Source organism: Vicia villosa, unplaced genomic scaffold (genome assembly GCF_029867415.1).
Source record: "Vicia villosa cultivar HV-30 ecotype Madison, WI unplaced genomic scaffold, Vvil1.0 ctg.000334F_1_1_3, whole genome shotgun sequence".
Lineage (NCBI taxonomy): Eukaryota > Viridiplantae > Streptophyta > Magnoliopsida > Fabales > Fabaceae > Vicia > Vicia villosa.
In genome coordinates this window covers 265,082-287,747 of record NW_026705150.1, presented here as the reverse complement: position 1 = coordinate 287,747, position 22,666 = coordinate 265,082, and the positions used below count along the sequence as shown (strand labels likewise).

The 22,666-nt window shown below is 30.2% G+C and overlaps 2 protein-coding genes across 2 annotated transcripts; both read right to left on the bottom strand.

Annotated features, from left to right (window-relative positions):
- Positions 1-999: 999 nt before the first annotated feature.
- On the bottom strand, positions 1,000-5,560 carry LOC131626921 (coniferyl alcohol acyltransferase-like). The gene is made up of 2 exons (XM_058897757.1): positions 5,094-5,560; positions 1,000-2,081 (listed from the first exon to the last, which is right to left on the bottom strand). Exons 1-2 carry the CDS (start codon positions 5,526-5,528, stop codon positions 1,086-1,088), a joined length of 1,431 nt encoding a protein of 476 aa, XP_058753740.1. The 5' UTR covers positions 5,529-5,560; the 3' UTR covers positions 1,000-1,085.
- A 15,899-nt stretch (positions 5,561-21,459) lies between these two features.
- LOC131626926 (uncharacterized) lies at positions 21,460-22,432 on the bottom strand. The gene is made up of 2 exons (XM_058897762.1): positions 21,958-22,432; positions 21,460-21,854 (listed from the first exon to the last, which is right to left on the bottom strand). Exons 1-2 carry the CDS (start codon positions 22,430-22,432, stop codon positions 21,460-21,462), a joined length of 870 nt encoding a protein of 289 aa, XP_058753745.1.
- Between the last annotated feature and the right edge of the window lie 234 nt (positions 22,433-22,666).

Sequence of the window (22,666 nt, the reverse complement as noted above, 5' to 3'; positions counted from 1 at the left end):
TTCCAAACACATGTTAATTAGCATCCATGACACCTTAGAAACGTATGGATTTGCGACGATGATCCTTGAACAAATGTTGAGAAATCCATAAAAAAATTTAGATGAAACCGATTATGCCCTAACTGACTCAAACAATGTTGGACAGATAAACCATTTGGAAACTTACTGGGAGTGAGGATGATCGATGGGGGAAGGTTCGTGTTGTTGCCGATTCTGGTGAGTTTCCATTACACAGCGGCGAAGGAGTGTGGGTGAGGGAGAACGTTTTCGTTGAAGGAAGTTTGACGTTTTGGGTTACAAAGTGATAGCTTATGTTGGAACTTCTACACTTTTCTTATTTTTCAAATAGTGGTCTTTTCTACTTACCATCGTTTTGGATTCCCAATATACCGATGTTACCTCTTATCAATTAATATTTATTTACACCATATGAATATTTTAATAACATTTGTGTAAATATTTAACTTCTTTTTTTTATTAACTTTGGGTGTGGGTCTTTAGTTTTTGTTTTGATCACCTTACAAAATTACTTTACAAATGTAATGTTTTTTTTTTTATTATTCTTATAATCTTAGAATTTTTTCGACTATCTTTTACCTCTATTTTACCTCTTTTCCATTAATTTTTTTTATTAACTTACACCATAGAATTTTTTTATCACCTTAATATATTTCCAAATTAATTACATCCTCATAATTTTTTCGACTACATTTTATGATAACAAATCCGTTAATAGTGTAAACGGTCCATCCCACGCCGGTACCCGTGCGGAAACATGGGTATCCCACTAATTATTAATAAGAAAAATTAGTGTCCTTAGTCTGTGTGATTTTTTGAAAGTGTTCCTTATAAAAAGGACCGGAGGGAGTAAAATTTAGAACATCCAAATCATCAAAACACTATCAATTATAGATAGTAAAATATATCCATTGAAATCAACATTGTTGCATATGATATATTACAAGCTTGACAACTATATGTGATATGACATTGTATTTCAAGACTAAACACAAATTTAAAGTACTAAGTAAACACTTTTAACTATGAAAACAATAAGTCAACATGCATGATTACTAATAAGATATTCATCCCTGTTTAAGATAATCCCATGTTAATGGGACAAAGACGTGGCCTGCCTTCGACTCTATGATCTCCAAATGCTGTTTCAAAAGGTGCATGTACACAATCCAATCACCATTCCTTAAAGGGCTTGGCATTGGCATCACATAACCAGCTTCACCACACCAAGGAAAATGGTAAGATCCAAACACAACTTCCCCCCACCCGAAGTTCATTTTTTCTTCAGGAAATCTTTGTCCGGAAGACACCACAAAAGCTGGCCCTTCCTTAGAGCCACCACAGTAAATCTTAGCCAATCCAGGGATTGGTCGATTCATTTCAACCCAATCAATGAGTCCTAAGAAATGCTCCTCTGTTGTTGCTATAGATACGAACTCACGAACGTCATCAACCACCCATCCTAATGGTTTATCAACCAACTCCTCTATCGGTTTTGCACCAAAAGGTATAGAAAGAACATTTCCAAAATAGTTGGTCATTTCTTCACCAATACTATAATTTTCAAGTCTCTTTCTTCCATCAACCACTATACCCATTTTGGCAATGGCCATTTTACTATCCTCCTTTATAGCTGCATGAGCAATCAACTTCCACAAGTAGGCAGAGAAAGACTCAAGCTTTGTAGGCTTGGTATTATAATTACTACCATTGCAAGTCGCACCAGCGAGTTTTTGCAAGCGGTAGAGATTCTCTCCAGTGACATAGTATATACGACTGAGTAATGGTTTGGTAGTGGTGGATGAAGGAGGAGGGAGTTTGGAAATGGGAATGTACATGTCGTTGATGGAATGGTGGATGGAAGTTGGATAACCACGAGGGCTGAGGAGGGAGCGGCGAAAACATGGTTTGTTAGTTGTTGTTATGGTTGTGGGCTTCATGGGCTTTGTGGGATGGGCCATCTCGGCCCATGAAACTAAAAACATGTTTGTTGAATAAGCATCTGCTATGCGATGATCAAATGTGCATGCCACTACTATCCCACCACACTTCAATGAGGTTGCCTGCATAAAATAAATGAAAGATTTGGTTAATACAGTGAATTTCATTTACTAACTTCAAAAGAGTGCATATCGACCCATGACATGCATTTTTAGTCATTTATATTTTGTCTCAATAATGTTTTAATTTAGTTTTTAAGACATCAAATTGTTTTTTTTTATTTCATTTAGCAACATTTTTTTGTATACATTTTTTTCTTTTAATATGTCAAAAATTGACTACAAATATTTGGTGATTAAAGTTCATTTTTTTATAATAAAAATTTTCTGTATTAAATATTTTGTTGAATTTTTTAAAATATTTTTAAACAAAGCTTCCAGTAAAAATTTTGTTCAAATAATTATTATAAAAAATTATTTTATGAATTTCGTCACTTTGCTATAATTTCTTTTGAATATCAAAAATTTAAACAATCACTTAAATTTTAAATTATTTTAAAGATAAATACTTTATTACAAAAAATATGATTTTGATAATGTGCATTTATATTATGGGATATCAAAACTATTTTTTAACTAATAAAAAATAAATTAAAAAAAATTAATATAAAAATTATTTAAAAATACTTTTTTTCAAAAAGGACCATCATAAAAATAAAAAACTACAAAGAATCAAAATAATATGAACGTAAAATAAATTAGTAATAGCATAAATTTAACTTTTTCAAATAATAACTAAGTATAAAAATTATTACTATAATAATATTTTTTGAATTCACCCATGATAATAATTATACTTGATTACAGTTTTGACATATTTTATCTTATTCACAGAATTAATCCTTAAATTAAATTATATTTATTTATATTTTAATATTTTAACATTAAAAATTATTAGCGTGTCCATTTCTTAATGATGTTTACTTTATATTTTTTCTATTTAAAGTTCTTCAAATAAATTTACCCTCACTCACATTTTTTTTAAAGTGTAATTTAAAAATTTTATTTTATATGTCTCAAGTGTTTATATATATATATATATATATATATATATATATATATATATATATATATATATATATATATATATATATATATATATATATATATATATATATATATATATATATATATATATATATATATATATATATATATATGATAATAATTCGTTTAAGTTTCACAAATAACATTTTATATATAAATGAACATATTATTAATTTTAAGTCTAAAAATGATAGAAGAAGATTAAAATTATTTGAATTTATATCATGGCGAGTAATTCTATAAATTATGTAAATTAGAGGGCCATATCTAATTAAACATAAAAAGTAATATTTGAACTAAATCTATCCTTAAATAAAATATTCTTTGGAAAAAGTTATGATGTACTTTTTGTTTCTTTTTTAAAAGCCAAAAAGTAGAAATTAAATTAAGAGTACAAGATGTGCTAAGACAGTACACATGAATCCAAAATAACGATGCAACCAAAACTAAAATACTAAAGCAATACATCCAAAAACCAAGACAAAACTGCTACAAAAAGTGTTAAGCCAGAACAAAATATTATGATGTACTAAACAAGACAATGATGGCAGCATAAACGTGTGTTTGTTTAGGTATATGATTGTGGATGAACCATGTGATTAGCTCTGTAACAATTTTTTTAATGAATAAAAATTATTAATTTATAAAAAAAATTATTAATTTAATCTATAAATTATCACTATATATTTCAATTATAATATTCATCATCACTTCTAAAGAATCTTTTAACACTAGAGTCAATTAAGCAAGAGGTTGCCCTAATACTTACAACAATAACAGCAAAATGTTGGGCTAATAGTTGAGGTTGAATGGATAATTGGCCTCCCGTTTAAGAAAACAATTTTTAAATAATAAATATAATATCTATATACATAAAATATAATAGAATATAAAATAATAAATATAATATTTATCTACATGAAATATAAAAGAATATAAAAATTAGTTAGTAATTAATTTTTTTGTTAAATATTTTTAAAATAAATTAGTTTTTTAATATCCAACGATTTTTTGTATATAGAGCATCTAATATAATTATTTATTATCTTTTCAATATAAAATAAATTTTTTAAAGATATTGATTTATGAATATAAATAATTTATTTATATTAATATATTATAAAATAATATATAAGAAATTTTTATTTAACTCAACTTTCAGTTGAATTCATATAGATTAACATTTGTGAATAAATATTACCAACTTGGTTCAGGGTTTGATGGCAAACATTTGCTTATAAAAAAGAAGAGAACAAATAAATATCTGTCGTGTTATTTTGTTTTCCACATCATTAAAGATGTGGTTTAGAAATTAAAAGATGAAAAATCTTTAAATTTATTATTTTCAATAACTTGTCAACTACTTATCTAACATGACAAGCGATAAAAAATAATGTCACGATGGTGATGTATTTATTCCGAGGGCATTAGGGAATTTTTTTTTAAAGTTTATGACATATTTTATTGAGAGACACATTATTTATCCAACTACAATTTTTAAGTGATAGTTATATCGGTTCTGTCACTTATAAAATATATAATTTTTTTTTTTAATCAATGTGAGACTTCTTCCTCGTACTTGATTCTCAACAAAAGTTAAATTATTATCTTTTAATACGGGAAATGTTATTGTAATACGATTCACGTGGAATAGCTATTTATTAAAGTTTGTACTTGTTGATGTTTTGTGTCAGTACTATAGTGACAAAATGAATCCATTCATCCCAAAATTCTATGGCCAAAATAAAAAGAATATATATAAAAAACAAATCACACATCTATGTCTCGTAATATAAAATAAATTTTATAACATATTTATATAATAAAATTTATTGTTGAATTAAAAATTATTATTTTATAGTATTTATAAAATTTAACATTAATAAAAAAATCCTTTGATATGTTAACGGTAGGATTGATAATGAACAAACTAACTCAAAAAATAATTTAAAATTCGATTCAAAAATTAAATCGTTAAATTAGATTTATGAACTAAATGAGCTGAATATGAATTAAAAACTAATATACCTGTATAACGAACACGCCATGCTTCTTCTTTGGAACCAGCTTTCCCTCAACAGATTCATCAGGATTATAAAAGTTGAGACATTTCAGCTCAATATCAGCCACAGCTTCAACAAAATCAACCCCACGATTATTACAAAGAAGCTCAGGTTCCCCCAAAGAGTTGGACACAACTTCACCTGCAAAAACATAGTAAGATACCAAAACCTTAGCCAATGCCTTTTTGAGAGACACAACCATAGATTCAAAAGTTATTAATGTTATCGATGTCGACGACAACATGGGATTCTTGTAACAAAAGAAAACTCCAACATCTACTTTAGGTAGAAGTAAGTCAAGATTAGAGAGTGGGAGGGAATGTTCATGAAATGGTAACGCTGCTGCTACCACTTCTTCATTTGTTATACTCACAGTGAAATTTCCATTTTCAATACCCATTTTTTGTTGTTGATATGGTTAAGGAATGAAGGGTGTATTTAAATTGATTGTAGTTTGGAGAAGTGGTTGTGTTGTGTATATATATAGTCGTAAAGTGCACAGAAAAAAGAGTGATGAAGTGGTTTGTTTTATGGTCAACGTTGGTTCATCAAGTGATGATGGTAGATATCATTGGACAGCAAATCATTCAAGGTTATTTTCTATTAAAAAATAAATGATTATTATTTTCAATAACATTTGCAAGAGTTTTTTTTTTGAATAAGCAAAGTTTATTAAATAGAGTACAAGGGATACTCAACCCGATACAACAATGCTTAGTCAAAAATTAGAAAATCAAGAGGTGAATGTAACCAAAAATACAAAGTGGTACAACATGCTCCACATAAGTGCAAATTACAATGAAGTTTAATTGAAATTCCTTCGGTTTAAAATTGTTTAGTTTGAATAGTGTTTTTTATGATTTTAAAAAAAATTATCCGAGAAAAAATTATCGAGTCGATTCGTGGACTAATTGCTCTTTTTAAAGTATTTCTCGACACTCTTCAAAATTGTACAAAACAGTGACTGAACCACAACACCTCTAAAACAAAACAGTTGACACTATAATAAATAAATAATATATTACACGACAAAGCTTTCACCTCGTCTAACAAATAATCAATATGTATGTTCTGAAAGTGACATGATTAATTTTAAAAATATATATATACAACTTATTTCGTCACTTAAGAGAAAAATTGAGGGAATAGATCTATCGGGGACATCAATTCGAATCCTTATTACTGTATTTTTTGTTTTTTTATTTATTTTTCAATTGTCTTAGGAACTAAGCATTACATTTTCTCAGTTGACGTATTTCTCTTTTCTCCTGTTTTATTTATTTTAAATTACGTAATTAATATTTTCAAATGTCCCTATTTTATTTTATTTTTAATTTGTATTGTCCCTCGGTTACTTTGCCCAACCAAGAGTTAATATCATTTGCATGCAACTCCCAGAACATGATGCTTTTATATTTTATTTTATTTTTAAATTAATCTATTCCCACAGTTATCCACTATACCCGACGTGTAAGTTCTTTTGCATGAACACTTCACAGAACTGGACTATAACTTTTTATTTACCTATCAACACTCCACATTTTATTCTCTTAAAATATCATAAGCGATTTCATTTTCATCAAAACTCAAATTTCATCTTCCAACAATAACTCGAACATCATTTCTTCCAACCTAAAGAACCTTTGTTATCACGTTTTCGGTACGTAACTCACTTTATCTATTGTTAGTTTGATAAAAATGTTGTTTTTCTTAAATAGTGTTGGTTCGAGAAGATGGTGTTACGTACTGACCACTGAAAATGTTAAATGTATGTTCTTAGAAAATGTACTATGAGTATAGTATAATTCATATGTATTAGGTGCCTTAGCAAATATCTTAAAATGTTGGTTTTCATTAGTAGTATTAGTTTAAGGATATGCATTAGTTTAAGGATATGTTGGATGTATGTTCTTAGGAAGTTTACACAAAGATGAGTGATTCAACCAACATCTTTGCTAGTACAAAAGTCAAATAAAAACTAGAGGTGTCACGATAATGACTAAGGTGTCAAAAGCTCGCGAAACCGGTGTTCGCTTCCCGGTTGATTTTTGTTAAAGATCTAGTAAGGCTTATGGTGAACATGCTGATAACTTTATGGGTTACGTATTATTACAAGGTAGCAAAGTCAACGGTTTAATATATAATTGACACAATGTTGAAGATGATTTGAAAGATAAATTATGGATCGATGTGCGAAATTTATTATAAATTTTATAACTTTTTTTTACAAGTATAGATAACCATTTTTTTTGGTTTAATACTAATATCATATGTATTATGTAAATGTAGGAAATGTTTATCGTTCTAGATGTTTATATGTTTGAGAAAGAAATGGATTGGACATGCTGGTGAACGTCGTATGGGCTTTAAGACACAACTCACAAGTGATTATATTACAAACCCAAAGAACAAATTAGATCCTTCATATGTGATGTATTCATTTATTTGTAAGGGCGTTTGGAAGGAGTTTGTCAAGTCTCGCACCACTCCTGAATTCTTGGCTAAGAGCCAAAAAGAAAAGGAGAATAGAGCATTAAATATCTATCCACATAGATTATCTCATGGAGGATATGATAAAATGGAAAAGATAATGATTCAGGAAAAAAGATAACAAAGAGAACAAGAGAGGGGAGATCCTTTTAGAAGCCCTAATCGCAGCCAATCTCCATCATTACGCCATGAGAAATGGAAGAGGGCGCATCAAATACCAGGAGGCGAGTTCACATTAGAGGATACACGCGAAATTGCGAAAATGATTGTAAGTATATACTTTTTTCAACATTAATTATTTAAGTTATTTCAATTTGGTAAAGATGAAAATTTATATGTGTTATAGGATTTACTGGTTGAAAAATCCAAAGATAGTATCTTTGTTCCACGAGAATGTTATGACATCTTGGTAGAAGCAACTAGAACAGAGGAGCATGGTGGGAAGGGCCAGTCCTGGGCCAGGGCAAGCAGGCCCACCACCTAGGACCTCATAAAAAATGGGGGCCTCATATTTTTTGAATTTGGGCTTAAAAAATATAAATAAATTATTTATATATAATTTATGTGCAGCGGTTGTCTACGCCTGGATATGCTAGTAGGTCGTGTGTTCTAACCCTGGGACAAGCAAATTTACGTTTTTTACAATTGTTTTAAAAAACTGTCATATTTTATAATATTTTTAATATTAAAATTAAATCATGGGTCGTGTGTTAAACAACCATGTTACTTATAATTTTATTAAAACTTTATTAATATTAGTATTATTTTTAATATTAATATAATTTTTAACTACATTATTATGATTATATATATATATATATATATATATATATATATATATATATATATATAAGTAAATTAATAGATTTAAAAGATTTTTGAATAAGAATTAAATTAATAAACTTAATAAATATATATTATCAAACACCAACTTTTAAAATTAGAACATAGCTTTTAAATTTTTTAAGACGACCCTGCTACCAAACCAAATATTAATTATAATATGACATTTTTTTATGTTAATTATACAGATAAATAACTAAATTTAATTTTGTTGATATGATTTACAATTTAAATAGATCATTTTTTTAAAAAAAAAATTATTATTTGTCCTGGGCTTCAAAAATGCCAGGACCGACCCTGATGGTGGGTGTGTCTGTGGTCTTGAAAGAGGCATCAGTTTGAAGTTATCTTTCGGACCATTGCAAAAAAGTAACAAAGTAATATGTAAGAAAGAAATTGAAGAGATAGTTGATCAAATGGTGGGGAGAAATTACAAGAAGTATTAGAATTTGAGCGAGATAAGTGGACTAAAGAGGCGCGGGAGAGAGTGACTCAAGAGGAACATGATTGGGTACATCTGGAGAAATGGGAGAGGTTGTTTCAGAAGAGGTTGACCAATCATATGCGGGAGAAGTATACCCGCGATGTTATTGAGGTAAGTATAAGTCTAGTTTAAAATTTTTGTATTGTATGTTGTTGTTATTGTTGTGTATTTAAATTTATATACTGTGTTGCAGTAGTTTTTATTATGCAGCAATTGAAATCATTTGGTGTACTCATCCACCCTAATTCAAATAAGTTAGAAAGTAGCTGAAAAATTTGTTATGAATGGTGAAAGCATGAAAGGTAGTTGTTATGCTCCACAACATAATATTGACACCACATTACATCAACTAGATAACATGCAAAAACTATTAATTGCGATTGAGGAGATGCAGGGTATCTTTGAGACAGGGGCGGATCTATGTTATGGAGTTTGAGGGCTCTTGCCCCCACAAGAATAATAATCATTGTTACTAACTTATATAAAAATATATCATTTAAACTTTATTTCAATTTTAAAATAAAAGAAGTTGTTTCCACTCATTTCAGTTACAAACCTCACAATCTATTACATATATTTTTTGAACCATATTTCTCTATAGTATTATTATTTTCATTAAAACAAAAAATTCTTTATTATTATAAGTATGTTATTTCTACAAATGAATTTGATTATTTATTCTATATTATTTTTAAAAATATAGTTGAGAAATTTCAGAGAGGTGTTAAAAAATTTTAATATGCTATGATTTTAGTAATATTTTGTTATGAGCTTGTTTTAAATAAAAAATATTATTAGCACAATAGTTTAGATTATTAAAAAATAAATTGTTGAATTGTGATTTTGTGATTTTGTGAATTTTTTTATTTACTTCATAAACAAGAATAAAATATCATGCTATCATTCTAAAATTAAAAATAATATTCAAAGATTTTATTACAAAAGTCTATAGTCAATAGGGGAGAGTGAAATTTTTTCAATAAAAAATAGAATTCTTTTTGAATTTTAATTTTGATTATGGTACAAAAGTTGTAGATTAGTTGAATTATATATATAAAAAAATTTGTATTTTATTTACATATAAAAAGAGATATTAATTTTTTTGTCAAAGTGATATTATTCTATATTAGTTATATTAAATAATTCATTCACAAAATAAAAATACATAAAAAGTAATTTTAATTTGTAGAAGTGTATTTATTTTATTAAATCAAAATTGTTTTATCATTGATAGTTTTTTTTCCCCACTTAAATATTGTTCTGGATCCGCCACTGCTTTTAGATTATATTAAAATATGAATTAGAACAAGAATATATACTCCATGAGAGTTTTATTTTGGAGATGTTGAAGGGAGATGATTGGTTGGACGTAATCGTAATTGCAAAAATTATTTAACTACGAATAAATTATATGAAAATCATCTGTAGACGCGAAAATAACCTGGAAGCCATTTGTGTGGATACCATGTTATAAAACATATATTAAATATTGTCGCTGGTGGCATTATTTATTCATGGATTAAAATTACAACAAATATGATTAAAATGCTAATAGCTCCCACGTAAATAAGTAGTTGTGATGCAACTACAAAGTGCAAATTTGCTAAAATATATAATAAATATATACAAACAAGAACAGTTCCAATGAAAAAGCAAAAAAAAAATTGGGTTGGTAAGTAATCTTACTCCTAAACTTTCTAATATCAGACTCGGTCCTAGAAAGAGTAAAAGAAAATAGTGCAACATTTTAGGCAAATCCATTATATGTAAAAACAGACAAAGTAATCGAAATTTCACAACCTTATTGATATGATAAGGTATTAGCTGTATTCATATACATGTAATTTATTTATATTTTTTCAGTTAATATTGTTATTGTTAGCTTATCATGATTTAAATTTTGTTCAAATCATATGCGTTTAGCGACCGAACACCATTTCCACCAAAAATATAAATGACATCCGATCACGTTGGATCGGTGTCTTCCTATCTTTGTATGAATCTCAACAACACTATTTTTTCTTAGTTGTTGTAAGCATTGTATAGAGGTTTCGTCATTATAGGTTCAAATATGTATAGGTTCTAATGGTAGAAGTTTTATGTATCCCAAATATCATATAGGTTTTGTAAGCATTATATGGTTCTGTTTTCAAATATGTATAGGTTCTTTTGGTGTACCATTTTGGATATGTTTTCAAATATGTATAGGTTCTCTTGGTGTACCATTTTGGATATGTGTACATTTAGTTTTGTAAATAATGTAATTTAATATTCAGTGTATATTTAATTATGATTTGTATAAAATAAAATTTTATGATTCTATCAAAACAAATTTAGTTTAAGTGTAAATAAAAATACAGGTCAGTCAAATTGAAATTTAAAACAAATTATAAATGAATAAATAGGTTATACCCCTCGGTTATTATATCAAACCGACGTAAATAATTTCTTTTTCCCTCAAATATTTACAAAAACTGAGAGGTATATGGCGGACACTTTATAGTTTTGAAATAAAAAATACTTTTGTTGAGGATTGGACGATTGACCATTACAACTTTCTTCTTAATGGAACAAAAACCGAGGGGTAATATAATAACCCTATTTAAACTTGGTATGAATTAGTATGATGATGTCTAACTAATGGAGATTAATTATTCTAATCTAGCTATAATCCCTTAATTTAAAATAAGGGGAAATGGTTAGAATTTTTTATTAGAGAAGTGTAAAAAAGTGGTAACTCCCCCAAGATACTATATGAATCAAAATAAAGCTACTCCTTCTTCTTATATTTCCACTTTCATTCTCTCGCTTAAGTTCAAAAGTTTAGAGTGGGGGAAGCTAGAGAATGGGAGTCTGGCGAGTGATATAGGGAAGAAGAGGATATTGGATCAAGCTTCCATTTCATGTGAGAATTTGGATTTGATTGGAAGAATAATTCAAAATTTGTTTCCTTAGAATGAGGGCTTGATCAAGATTACATCAAGTATTCTTCATAAATTCAATCATCAAGTTCATTCTTTTAGCGATTTTACTTCCTCATTAAACTAATCAACTACGCTTTTACATAATGTTACACGAAGATACTACTCCTCACAATTTTTTTAACGATTTTACTTCCAAATTAAACTATGATTTCAAAATCTTCTAAAAGAGAGTATTTTATTCAAACTCCTTCTAGATTGTTCAGACACCATATCAAACCATCATGAGTTACCTTAGGGAACAAGGAAATATGACTTTTGGTAAACTCAAATCCTTTTTTTGTGATAAAAGAGTGGAGTTTATGAAACAAATCACGGGGGACTTATTTCAAACCCAAGATTCATTTTTGAAATTTATAAACCAAAGTGTCTGTTGAGCCATTAATAAAGCTAGAAGCTTGAGCCATAAATATGGATTCATCGAGGTCACCATTTAGAAAGGCATTTTGTATGTCTATTTTTTTTATTGGGAAGTTTTTTGAAATAAATATAGTGAGAATTAAATTTATTGTTGTTGGTTGGATGACATGACTGACATTTTTTGAAAAATCTAGCCCTTCTTGTTTATGGAAGCCCTTTGCAACAAATATGACTTTTTATTTTGAGATTGATCCATCATGATTATATATTATCATAAAGACCCATTTGTAGCCAATAATGTTGCAATTTGGTGGAGGAGGGAAAAAGTGTTAAGTTTTATTGTGGATGAGAGATACATATTATTCTTCCCTGACTTAATTTCTTCCATATTATTGTGCTGATAACTGACTTTCACAGTTTTGGCTCAAGAGATAGATTGTTTGTAGAAAAGTAATATATATTTTAGGTTTAAAGATTTCATGTCTTCCTCTTGTGCTTGTATTGTGATCATTAATAATGCAATGCCTAACAACATTGATATTAGATTGGCCAAAATTATTGGAATTGACAAGTTAAGTGGTAGCTTTAGTGTGAGGTGGTTGAGAGTGATCTATAGTGATAATAAATTAGCGTATTCTTTTATAGGGCTTTAAATTCTTAGTGAATTTGATTAATCAACAACATCGGTTTGGTTATGATCAGTACTTGATGCTTTAGATATGTTCTCATTGTGTGTTGTGTCATGCAAAGTGGAAACATTATTATTAGTGACAATAAGATTTATTTTATTTTGGCATAATATGTTAGGAGTAGTATGAATGTAGTCAGCATTAAGTGAATATTGATAGACATATGAGGGATGTGCTGATGTGCATAAGGTATATCCTTATGCACGATGCATAAATACTCAAATAGTGTTTATATTACTCAAAATATTATATTTATTACTCAAAATAATATACAGATTATTCAAAATAGTATAAATATTACTCAGAACAATGAATATATTACTCAAAATAGTTAAAATTCGATATTACTCATAATGGTGTAAATATTACTCAGAATAGTGTACTCATTACTCATAATTAATAATTACTCATAATTAATAGATGTGTACAAATAATTCATATATTATTCATGGATTGTGATATTATTACTCGTTTCTAACTAAAATGTTATTCGGAACTATTTAAATATTACTCGTACGAGACTTATGCACCGTGCATAAGGATATACCTTATGCACATCAATCTGACCCGACATATGAGGTTTCTAATAGTGCAAGTTAGGATTGTCTTTGTTGTGAAATCAATGCCAAGAACAAAGTATTATAGGTTTCTTTTCTTGTAAAGAAAACCCACATGGGTAGGAAAGAAGGAAGCAAGAAGAACACAATAAAATTGGTTATAAACTGTTAATCTTTACTTTCTCTTTGAAACAAGATTACAAGTGTTACATAATAACAAGTAACCTCTCTCACCCTAATTAGGATTTGTAGTATGCAATGTTGAGAGACTGGTATGATATTTATAATAAAACTAACACACTAAAGTAATGTGCTTTTACACACAGACCCATTATACAAGCTAACTTAAACAATTTGGCATGACAAACAAGCCTAATTCGACATGCTTACAATCCTAGCATACTTGGACTACAACGTGTTAACAGACTTCGATAGCCTGCTAATTTCCTGTCGAATTATCGAACCAAGAAGCTACCCTTCGATAATACTAGAGTTTGATCCAATATATCATAAATCTCCACCTTAGAACAAACTCTATAACATCAAGGGAAAAAACCACCTTTCTTCATGCACCTTCTAAACAACCCTGCTGAACCAGTAGGACTTTCATCTTCAAGTGCCACAAACTGAAATCGTTCACTCCAATAAGTTTTCAATCTCATACTTTGTTGACGACATTCTTCTCCATGCCCACCGCACCAATTTGTTGTGAAATCAATGTCAAGAACAAAGTATAATAGGTTTCGTTTTTGTAAAGAAAACCCACAAGGATAGGAAAGAGGGAAACAAGAAGAACACAATAAAATTGGTTATATTCTTTACTTTCTCTTTGAAACAAGACTACAAGTGTTACAGTATAACAAATAATCTATCTCACCCTAATTAGGATTTGAAGCATGCAATGATGAGAGACTAGTATGCTATTTATAATGAAACTAACACATTAAACTAATGGGCTTTTACACAAAGATCCATTACACAAGCTAACTTAGAAAACAAATTAACTTAGAAAACAAACTAACTTAGAAAACAAGTTAACTTAAACAATTGGACATAACAAACAGACACAATTCGACATGCTAACAATCCTAGCATACCTCGACTAGAACATGTGAACACATTTCCACGACATGCTAAATTCCTGTCGAATAGTCGAACCAAAAAACTACCTTCGATAATACTAGATTTCGATCGAGTATCTAAAAGTCTTAAAAGAGAAAAACATTTTCATCAAATTTGACATGTCTAAAATTATATATTTTGTCACGTTTAAATAAACAAATGTATCCTTTATGATTAGGATTTTACCCTAAGAAGACACATTGTTCAAATTTAAAGTCAAATTTATACTTAATGTATGGTCTAAAATGTATGGATAGCACACACAACCAAAAATTTTAAAGGCAACACAATCAGGGTCTTTATGAAATAGAGTTAGCATAGGAGATGAATGATTAAAAATAAAAGTAAGTAACTTGTTTATGATGAAGACTGCATTCTTGAAGGCTTTTCCCAAATATTCATGAGGCATAGCTGAATTGGCTAGAAGTTTGAGGCCAATTTAATTGTGGTCGTGTGTAGGGGCGGATCCAGACATTATATATCGGTGTGGCTAAACATGAAAGTATGACTTAAATTATAAGAAAAAGTAGACAATTTAAACTAGCGGTCATGTCCGGTAAAAACCAAAAAATCGATAGTTTTCAAAAATTGGCGGTCAAAACTGGTAAAAAATGGAAAATCTGCCGTTTTCAAAAACTGAACGTTTAAATGCTTACTTTTTTTCTCAGACAAAATGACATCGTTTTGATAATCTTTTAAAAAAATTAAAATAAAAATATAAATAGACGTTGTGCAAAACTTATTTAGAACAATTTTTTTCATTGGAATTAAATTTATTAGACATTGCAATATTGTATTACATTATTTTGTATTTTGTACTATTTTGTTGTGTGTGATAACTATATTTAAAATTTAAATTTAAAGAATAAATTTTAATATTTTAATATTTTAAATTTTCTCGTGATTTTTTTAGAGCTAAGTCATATGGTTTGACGGGTTTATTAACTATATAATTTTGCTGTAGATATTATTTTATTTGACTGAATTATTTAATTTAGTCAAGTTTAATAATACAGTTCGACCAGTGATCAGATAGTTCAACTAATAAATCAGTGATACAGTATTTTCGTCATTTTAATGACCGATTTAATTTTTAAAATACTGATGGTAAAGTTTGAGAGGGAGAAAAAATAAAATTGTAAAAAAAGAAAGTTAAAGAAAAAAAATAGTTAACTTATTATTTTATTTTTAATTATAAATAGTTAAGTTTGAAGAATGCATTCTTGAAGGCTTCTCCCAAATATTCATGAGGCATAGATGAATTGGCTACTTCTCCCAAATATTCATGAGGCATAGATGAATTGGCTAGAAGTTTGAGGCCAATTTAATTGTGATCGGGTGCTTTCTTTAAGCATTGTTGTTTGGGACCAACTCAATAATTTATAATATTTATAAAAACAATTTAAATATGATTTATTTTGTTAAAAAAACAAGTTATTTAATTTTATTTATAAATACTTATTTTAATAAGTCTCTATAAATTCTGAATAAGCTGCAGTACCTAACCACTACAAGATGCAGTACCTAACCACTACAAGATGCAGTACCTAACCACTAGGCTGCAAGTTCAAAGCTGATATATGTTTACATTTAATTATTCTTATAGTATTCAACTTATTATTTGCATTTAATAATTATATACAACTAATTATATACTAGTTATATTAATTTAATTTAGTTTATATTTTCTAATTAATATTAGTTTAATTTAATTTAACATTATTTTACTATTAACGCTATATTTAAGTTAATTAATTTAATTTTAACATTTTATATTAATTTAAACAATAACGTTATATTTTTGTTATAATTATTACTATTTTAGTTTATATTTTACTGTTGCTATTTTTTTAATATTAATTAATAACGTTAATAGTAAATTAAATTAAATATAAATATTAATATAAATTGTTTAAATATAACGTTAATATAAATTAAATTAATTAACTTAAATATAATGTTAATAGTAAAATAATATTAAATAAATTAAATTAAATAATCATAAACGTTAAATTAAATTAAACTAATATTAATTAGAAAATATAAACTAAATTAAATTAATATAAACAAATATTAATTAATAACATTAACAGTAAAATAAATTAATTTGAATAGTATATATATAGTATATATCATTCAAAGTATTTGAATAACAAAATACTTATATAGTATATATATAGTATTAATTTAACGTTAACGTTTATGTTCAATAGTATATATATAGTAAATTAATTTAACGTTAACATTTATACTTATATAGTTTATGTTCAATATATACTTATATAGTATTTATATAGTATTACTTATATATCATTCAAATTAATTTAATAACGTTAATAATATATATCATCCAAAGTAATTGATTAACAAAATAATATGTCTAGCCTAGTGGTTAGGCGCAAGGAATTCCTATGGAAGGGAGTGGGTTCAACTCCCACTTCCAACATATTTTGCTTACTTTAAAAGGTTTTAATATATCAAACAAAAATTAATATAATATAAATTGCATACGTGGCATTATAAATAATGATAAATTAAAATAAAAAGCCACCTGGGCATCCACGTCATTAGAAACAACTAAAAAATAAAAAAAATACATGCCACGTAAGCATTTTGGATGACTGGATCTGACGAAGGTTTAAAATGAGAGAATCTTTAAATGTTAGGGGAATTCTTGCAACTTTTTTTTTTTGCAGGGGGGTTTTTCAAATGACGCCTATATGGCAGGGGGCAAAATAGGTATTAACCCTTAATTGAAAAACCATTCTATCATTAACAACAAAAAATTAGGAATCTATTCGACAGATTGGATCAAGTTTCATTGGTTCTAATTTGAATAATTAAACAGAATCTGGAGTGGGTGAAATATGTCAGATTGTAAAAAAATCACAAATAATTAAGAAAATATTATTTGATAAAAGTGTTTCACAGAGATCTTAAAATTTTCTCTGTCAAAAATATTTTTAGGTCCATAGAGAAACAAGAATATTGTGACTTTCTTTTTCCGGCATATGCACCCCTCAAGTATATTAAATAGTGGGAAATTTTTTAATTAGATACATACATAAAAAATTCTTTTAAACATAACGAAATCAAAAACTTTTAATTAATTAAAAATAAATATAATTTTTTTTCTCTCCTTCATAATCACAACTACCCTGTTAAGCTTCAAGTTTTCTCTATAATGAGAAGTATAAAGAAGAAGAAGAGGGAGAGAAGATAGAATGTTTATTACTCATCATCATAAACTCTACAAGCTGAGTTTGCATTCTATATATACAATACTATGCTATAACTGAATCTAACAACCTAACTAACTGAAAAACTGAAAAACAGTTAGGTTGATTGTATGCATGGAGTAGCATGGTAACTATCACGTGGCTCCTCTATCTTAACAGCCCCCCTTAAGCTGCAGTGAATATCAATCATTCCAAGCTTGGACTGAAGATTGATGAAAGGACCCGGATGCAAAGACTTAGTAAGAATGTCAGCAACTTGTTCTTTTGAAGATATTGGCATGAGGTGAACTGTTCCTGCGAGGACTTTGTCACGCACAACATGGCAATCAATCTCAATATGCTTAGTTCTTTCATGAAACACTGGATTAGCAGCTATATGCATGGCTTATTTGTTGTCACAATAAAGGGTGAAAGGAAGTTGATATGGAATATTGAAGTCAGCAAGGAGAGAAACGAGCCAAATGCCTTCGCAAGTGGCTTGTGCTAAGGCACGATACTCAGCCTCTGAGGATGATCGAGACACCACCAATTGTTTCTTACTTTTCCAACTAATGAGAGATTTTCCCAGGAAGAAGCAGAATCCTGTAGTCGATCTTCTTGAATCCGGGCAAGCTCCCCAGTCAGAGTCAGAAAAACCTGTGAGACAAAGAGTGCTAGAGGCACTGAAGAATAAACCTTGGCCAGGGTTATTTTTGAGGAAACGTAGAATGTGTAAGCCTGCCAGCATATGTTGATCAGTTGGAGCATTCAGGAATTGGCTGAGTTTGCTTACCGCATAAGCAATATCGGGCCTAGAATGAGTGAGGTATAGGAGTCGACCTATGAGTCTTCTGTATGCAGTAGGGTCTGATATAGGTACTCCTAGTGTTGAGTGAAGTTGCAAGTGAGGCTGCATAGGGGTATTGCAAGGTTTGGCACCAAGTAATCCCGCATCATTAATCAAATCTAGGGTGTATTTCCTCTGACATAGAGAGATGCCTTGGACAGTTCTGGCAACCTCAAAGCCTAAAAAATATTTGAGGACTCCTAGATCTTTGATGCTAAACTTCTTATGGAGCAAGCATTTGAGTTGTGTGATCTCTGCAGGATCAGTGCCACCAAGAACTAAATCATCTACATACACTAAGACCACGGTGAAACCAGATAGTGAAGTCTTGGTGAAGAGTGAATAATCATCTTTGGACTGGATAAATTTGCTTCCAAGGAGAGTATCAGTGAGTTTATTATTCCATTGGCGACTGGCTTGCTTTAAACCATATAAGGATCTTTGAAGCTTGCACATCAAATCAGGAGTAGGGATGGAAAGACCTGGGGGAGGCTTCATATAAACCTCTTCATTGAGATCACCATGGAGGAATGCTGTGTTGACATCTAGTTGAAACAAGGGCCAATTATTAATAGCAGCAATAGCCATGAGCATTCTAATGGTGGTCATTTTTACCACAGGACTGAAAAGTATCCATGTAATCCAAGCCTTCAGTTTGTGTGAAGCCCTTTGCCACCAAACAGGCTTTGTACCTCTCAACTGTGCCATTGGCATGCAGTTTGAGTTTGAAAACCCACTTACAACCAATAAATTTCTTGTGAGGTGGTAAAGGCACAAGAGTCCAAGTATTGGTAGAGGATAATGCATGCAGTTCAGTTTCAATAGCATCTTTCCAATTAGGATCAGTAATGGAAGATTCATAAGAATTAGGTTCAGTGATGGCAGATAAAAGAACAGCATAATTCTTATGTGTCAATGATAGATCATCATAGGATAAGACTGAAGAAAGAGGATACTTACATTTCTTAGGAGAATTGGCAACAGTACCTTCAGAGGTGGGGATTGTACTTAGGAGATGACAATGATAATCTTGGAGATAAGAAGGAGGCTTTGGTTGTCTTTTGGATTGCTTGGGTAGTAAGGAATCTGAAGTGGGATGATCATGGGCTGTGGAGTTGGGTAGAGATAGAGAATCAGTATTATGGGAGGTGATTGGATCAGGGATATTTGAGGATGGTAGACCTTGACTTGAAGAAGAAGGTTGATCAAACAATTTGTTGAATTCATCAAGGCATGTGGAATGTGATGCAGATTGATAAGGGAATATGTGTTCAAAGAAAATAACATCCCGGAACACAAAATTTCTTTGTTTTGTAGATCAAAGAGAGTGTGACCCTTAATGCCAGATTTGTAAATAGAGGCACTTTCTAGACCTAGGATCCAGCTTCTTTCTATTTGCAGATAGAGTAGAAGCAAAGCATAAAGAACCAAACACCTTGAGTGTGGTAAAATCAGGTAAGGTGTCATACAGTATTTGGTAGGGTGACTTGTGATGTAAGTAAGCAGAAGGTAGCCTATTTATGATATGAACTGCATGACCAACAGCATGTGCCCAAAATATGTGATCTAGCTGAGACTGAAATAGGAGAGCTCGAGTTATCCCAAGGATGTGTTGGTGTTTCCTCTCAACAATGCCATTTTGTTGAGGGGTACCAACACATGATGTCTGATGCAAAATGCCAGTTTGTTTGTAAAAATCATGCAAGACAAATTCACAGCCATTATCAGACCTAATGCATTTTATGGATGAATTAAACTGTGTTTTGATCATTGATACAAATGATTTTACAAGAGAGGAAGCTTCAGATTTAAGCTTCATAAGAAACAGCCAAGTAAATCTACTTTTATCATCAACTATAGTAAGAAAATATCTATAACCCATCATTGATGGTGTGGACAAGGGTCCCCAAATATCCATATGGACTAAATCAAAAATGGAATTTGAAGTGTGAGAACTAGGAGTAAATGGCAGTCTTCTTTGTTTGGCAAGGAAACATACATCACAAGGGACCGATTTGTGAATAGGCTGTATAAAAGGGAATGACTTGTTTAGATGGATCAGTGTAATGTTGGAGGGATGACCAAGTCTCAAATGCCAAAGTTGAGAAGCTTTGTCTTGATTTTTATGCTGTATTGAATTGATAGAGGGGATGGATGGTGATTTATGTAAAGAGACTGTGGGGGAATCCAAGATGTATAATCCACCACTCATGCTAGCTGTGCCAATCCTCCTCTTGGAATGCATATCCTGTATCAAGCAGTCATTATCATTAAACATCAATTGACAATGAGAGAATTTTGTAAGTTTTGGGACTGATATCAAGTTGAATGAAAAATCAGGCATATAAAGGACATCAATGAGTTGAAGAAATTGATCAAATACAATAGTGCCAGAGTATGATGTTGTGACTAAGGCTCCATTAGGCAGTTTGACTGTAATTGGCTCTATTCTTTTGAGGCATTGAAAAAACTCTCTATTATGGCAAACATGATCTGTGGCACCTGTATCAAGAATGAATAAATCAGGGCTATGAATGTTGCAAGTGATACCTGCACTGATGGATGACTCAGTTGTCAAGTGATTAACTTGAGACATAGATGATCCTTGTAACAAAGCCAATAAAGCTTTGTGTTGAGCAGGAGTGAAGGTTAAACTAGCCTATGTAGAATCCTTGTCTCCATGTGGCTCAAGCTGACTTGCATCATGAGATTCAGAATGTGCCATATTGATGGAGCTTTCTTATTTCCAATGAGGTGGGTAGCCATGCTTTTTGAAGCATGTATCAACTGTGTGGTTAGTCATGCCACAGTGAGTGCAAATTCTGGATCCTCTTCCTCTACCACCATAAGACCTATCACCTCTACCTCTGCCTCTAGAACTGGTGCTGGCAGATGAATTTTGGTGTGTGTTGTTGGCAGTGGAACTGGCATTAGGGCAAGCTAGGAGTTTAGACTCATCAATGGAGATGGCATCCTGTCTTTCTTGCTGAACAAGTAATGAGTAGACTCTACACAAATTTGGAAGAGGCTCCATGAGCATAATCTGATATCTAACAGCTGAATATTGTTCATTCAATCCTTTAAGAAACCGTATGACTTGATCACCATCATGGTAAGCTCGAATCTTGGTAATGGCTAGGCAAGTGGAATCACATAAACACTCAGGAGTTGGACGAAAATTGTCCAATTCTTGCCATAGCTTCTTGAGTTTCGTAAAGTAAGGAAATAGAAGCATCACCTTGCTTCAAATTGTAGATCTCTTCTTGAATGTCAGAAATGCGAAATACATCTCCTTGATAAAATCGTGCTTTGAGTTCATTCCATATCTCTTCTGCAGTTTCCATCCATAAGATACTTTGTGCAATTTCAGATTCAACAGAATTGTGAAGCCAAGACATGATCATTGTGTTGCATCTATCCCATGCAAGATAGTTAACATCTTCATCCATTGGCCGAGGCAAGACACCATTGATAAAATGAAGCTTTTTCTTGGAACGCAAAGCCATGGTCATAGATCTTGACCAAGAATGATAATTGTTGGGTGATAACAATGGAGTAACGAGGATTAATGCAGGATTTTCGTTCGGATGCATGAAATAGGGGTTAAGGGTATCGGTTTGATAACCCTTATTCCTAGCTTTGAATGAAGCAGTTCCATGAATGTGGACGCCATGGATGCTGGGAGTAGAATCTGCAGAGATTGCTTCAGACATGTCGCAGAAATGAAGAACAAGGAGAGAAAAAGAATGGAGAAGAAGAAGCACGCAATGATGAGATGAGTAAACAAAAGCAGCGGAATCAAGAAAAGGTCGATGATACCATGTTAAGCTTCAAGCTTTCTCTATAATGAGAAGTATAAAGAAGAAGAAGAGAGAAAGAAGATAGAGTGTTTATTACTCATCATCATAAACTTTACAAGCTGAGTTTGCATTCTATATATACAACAC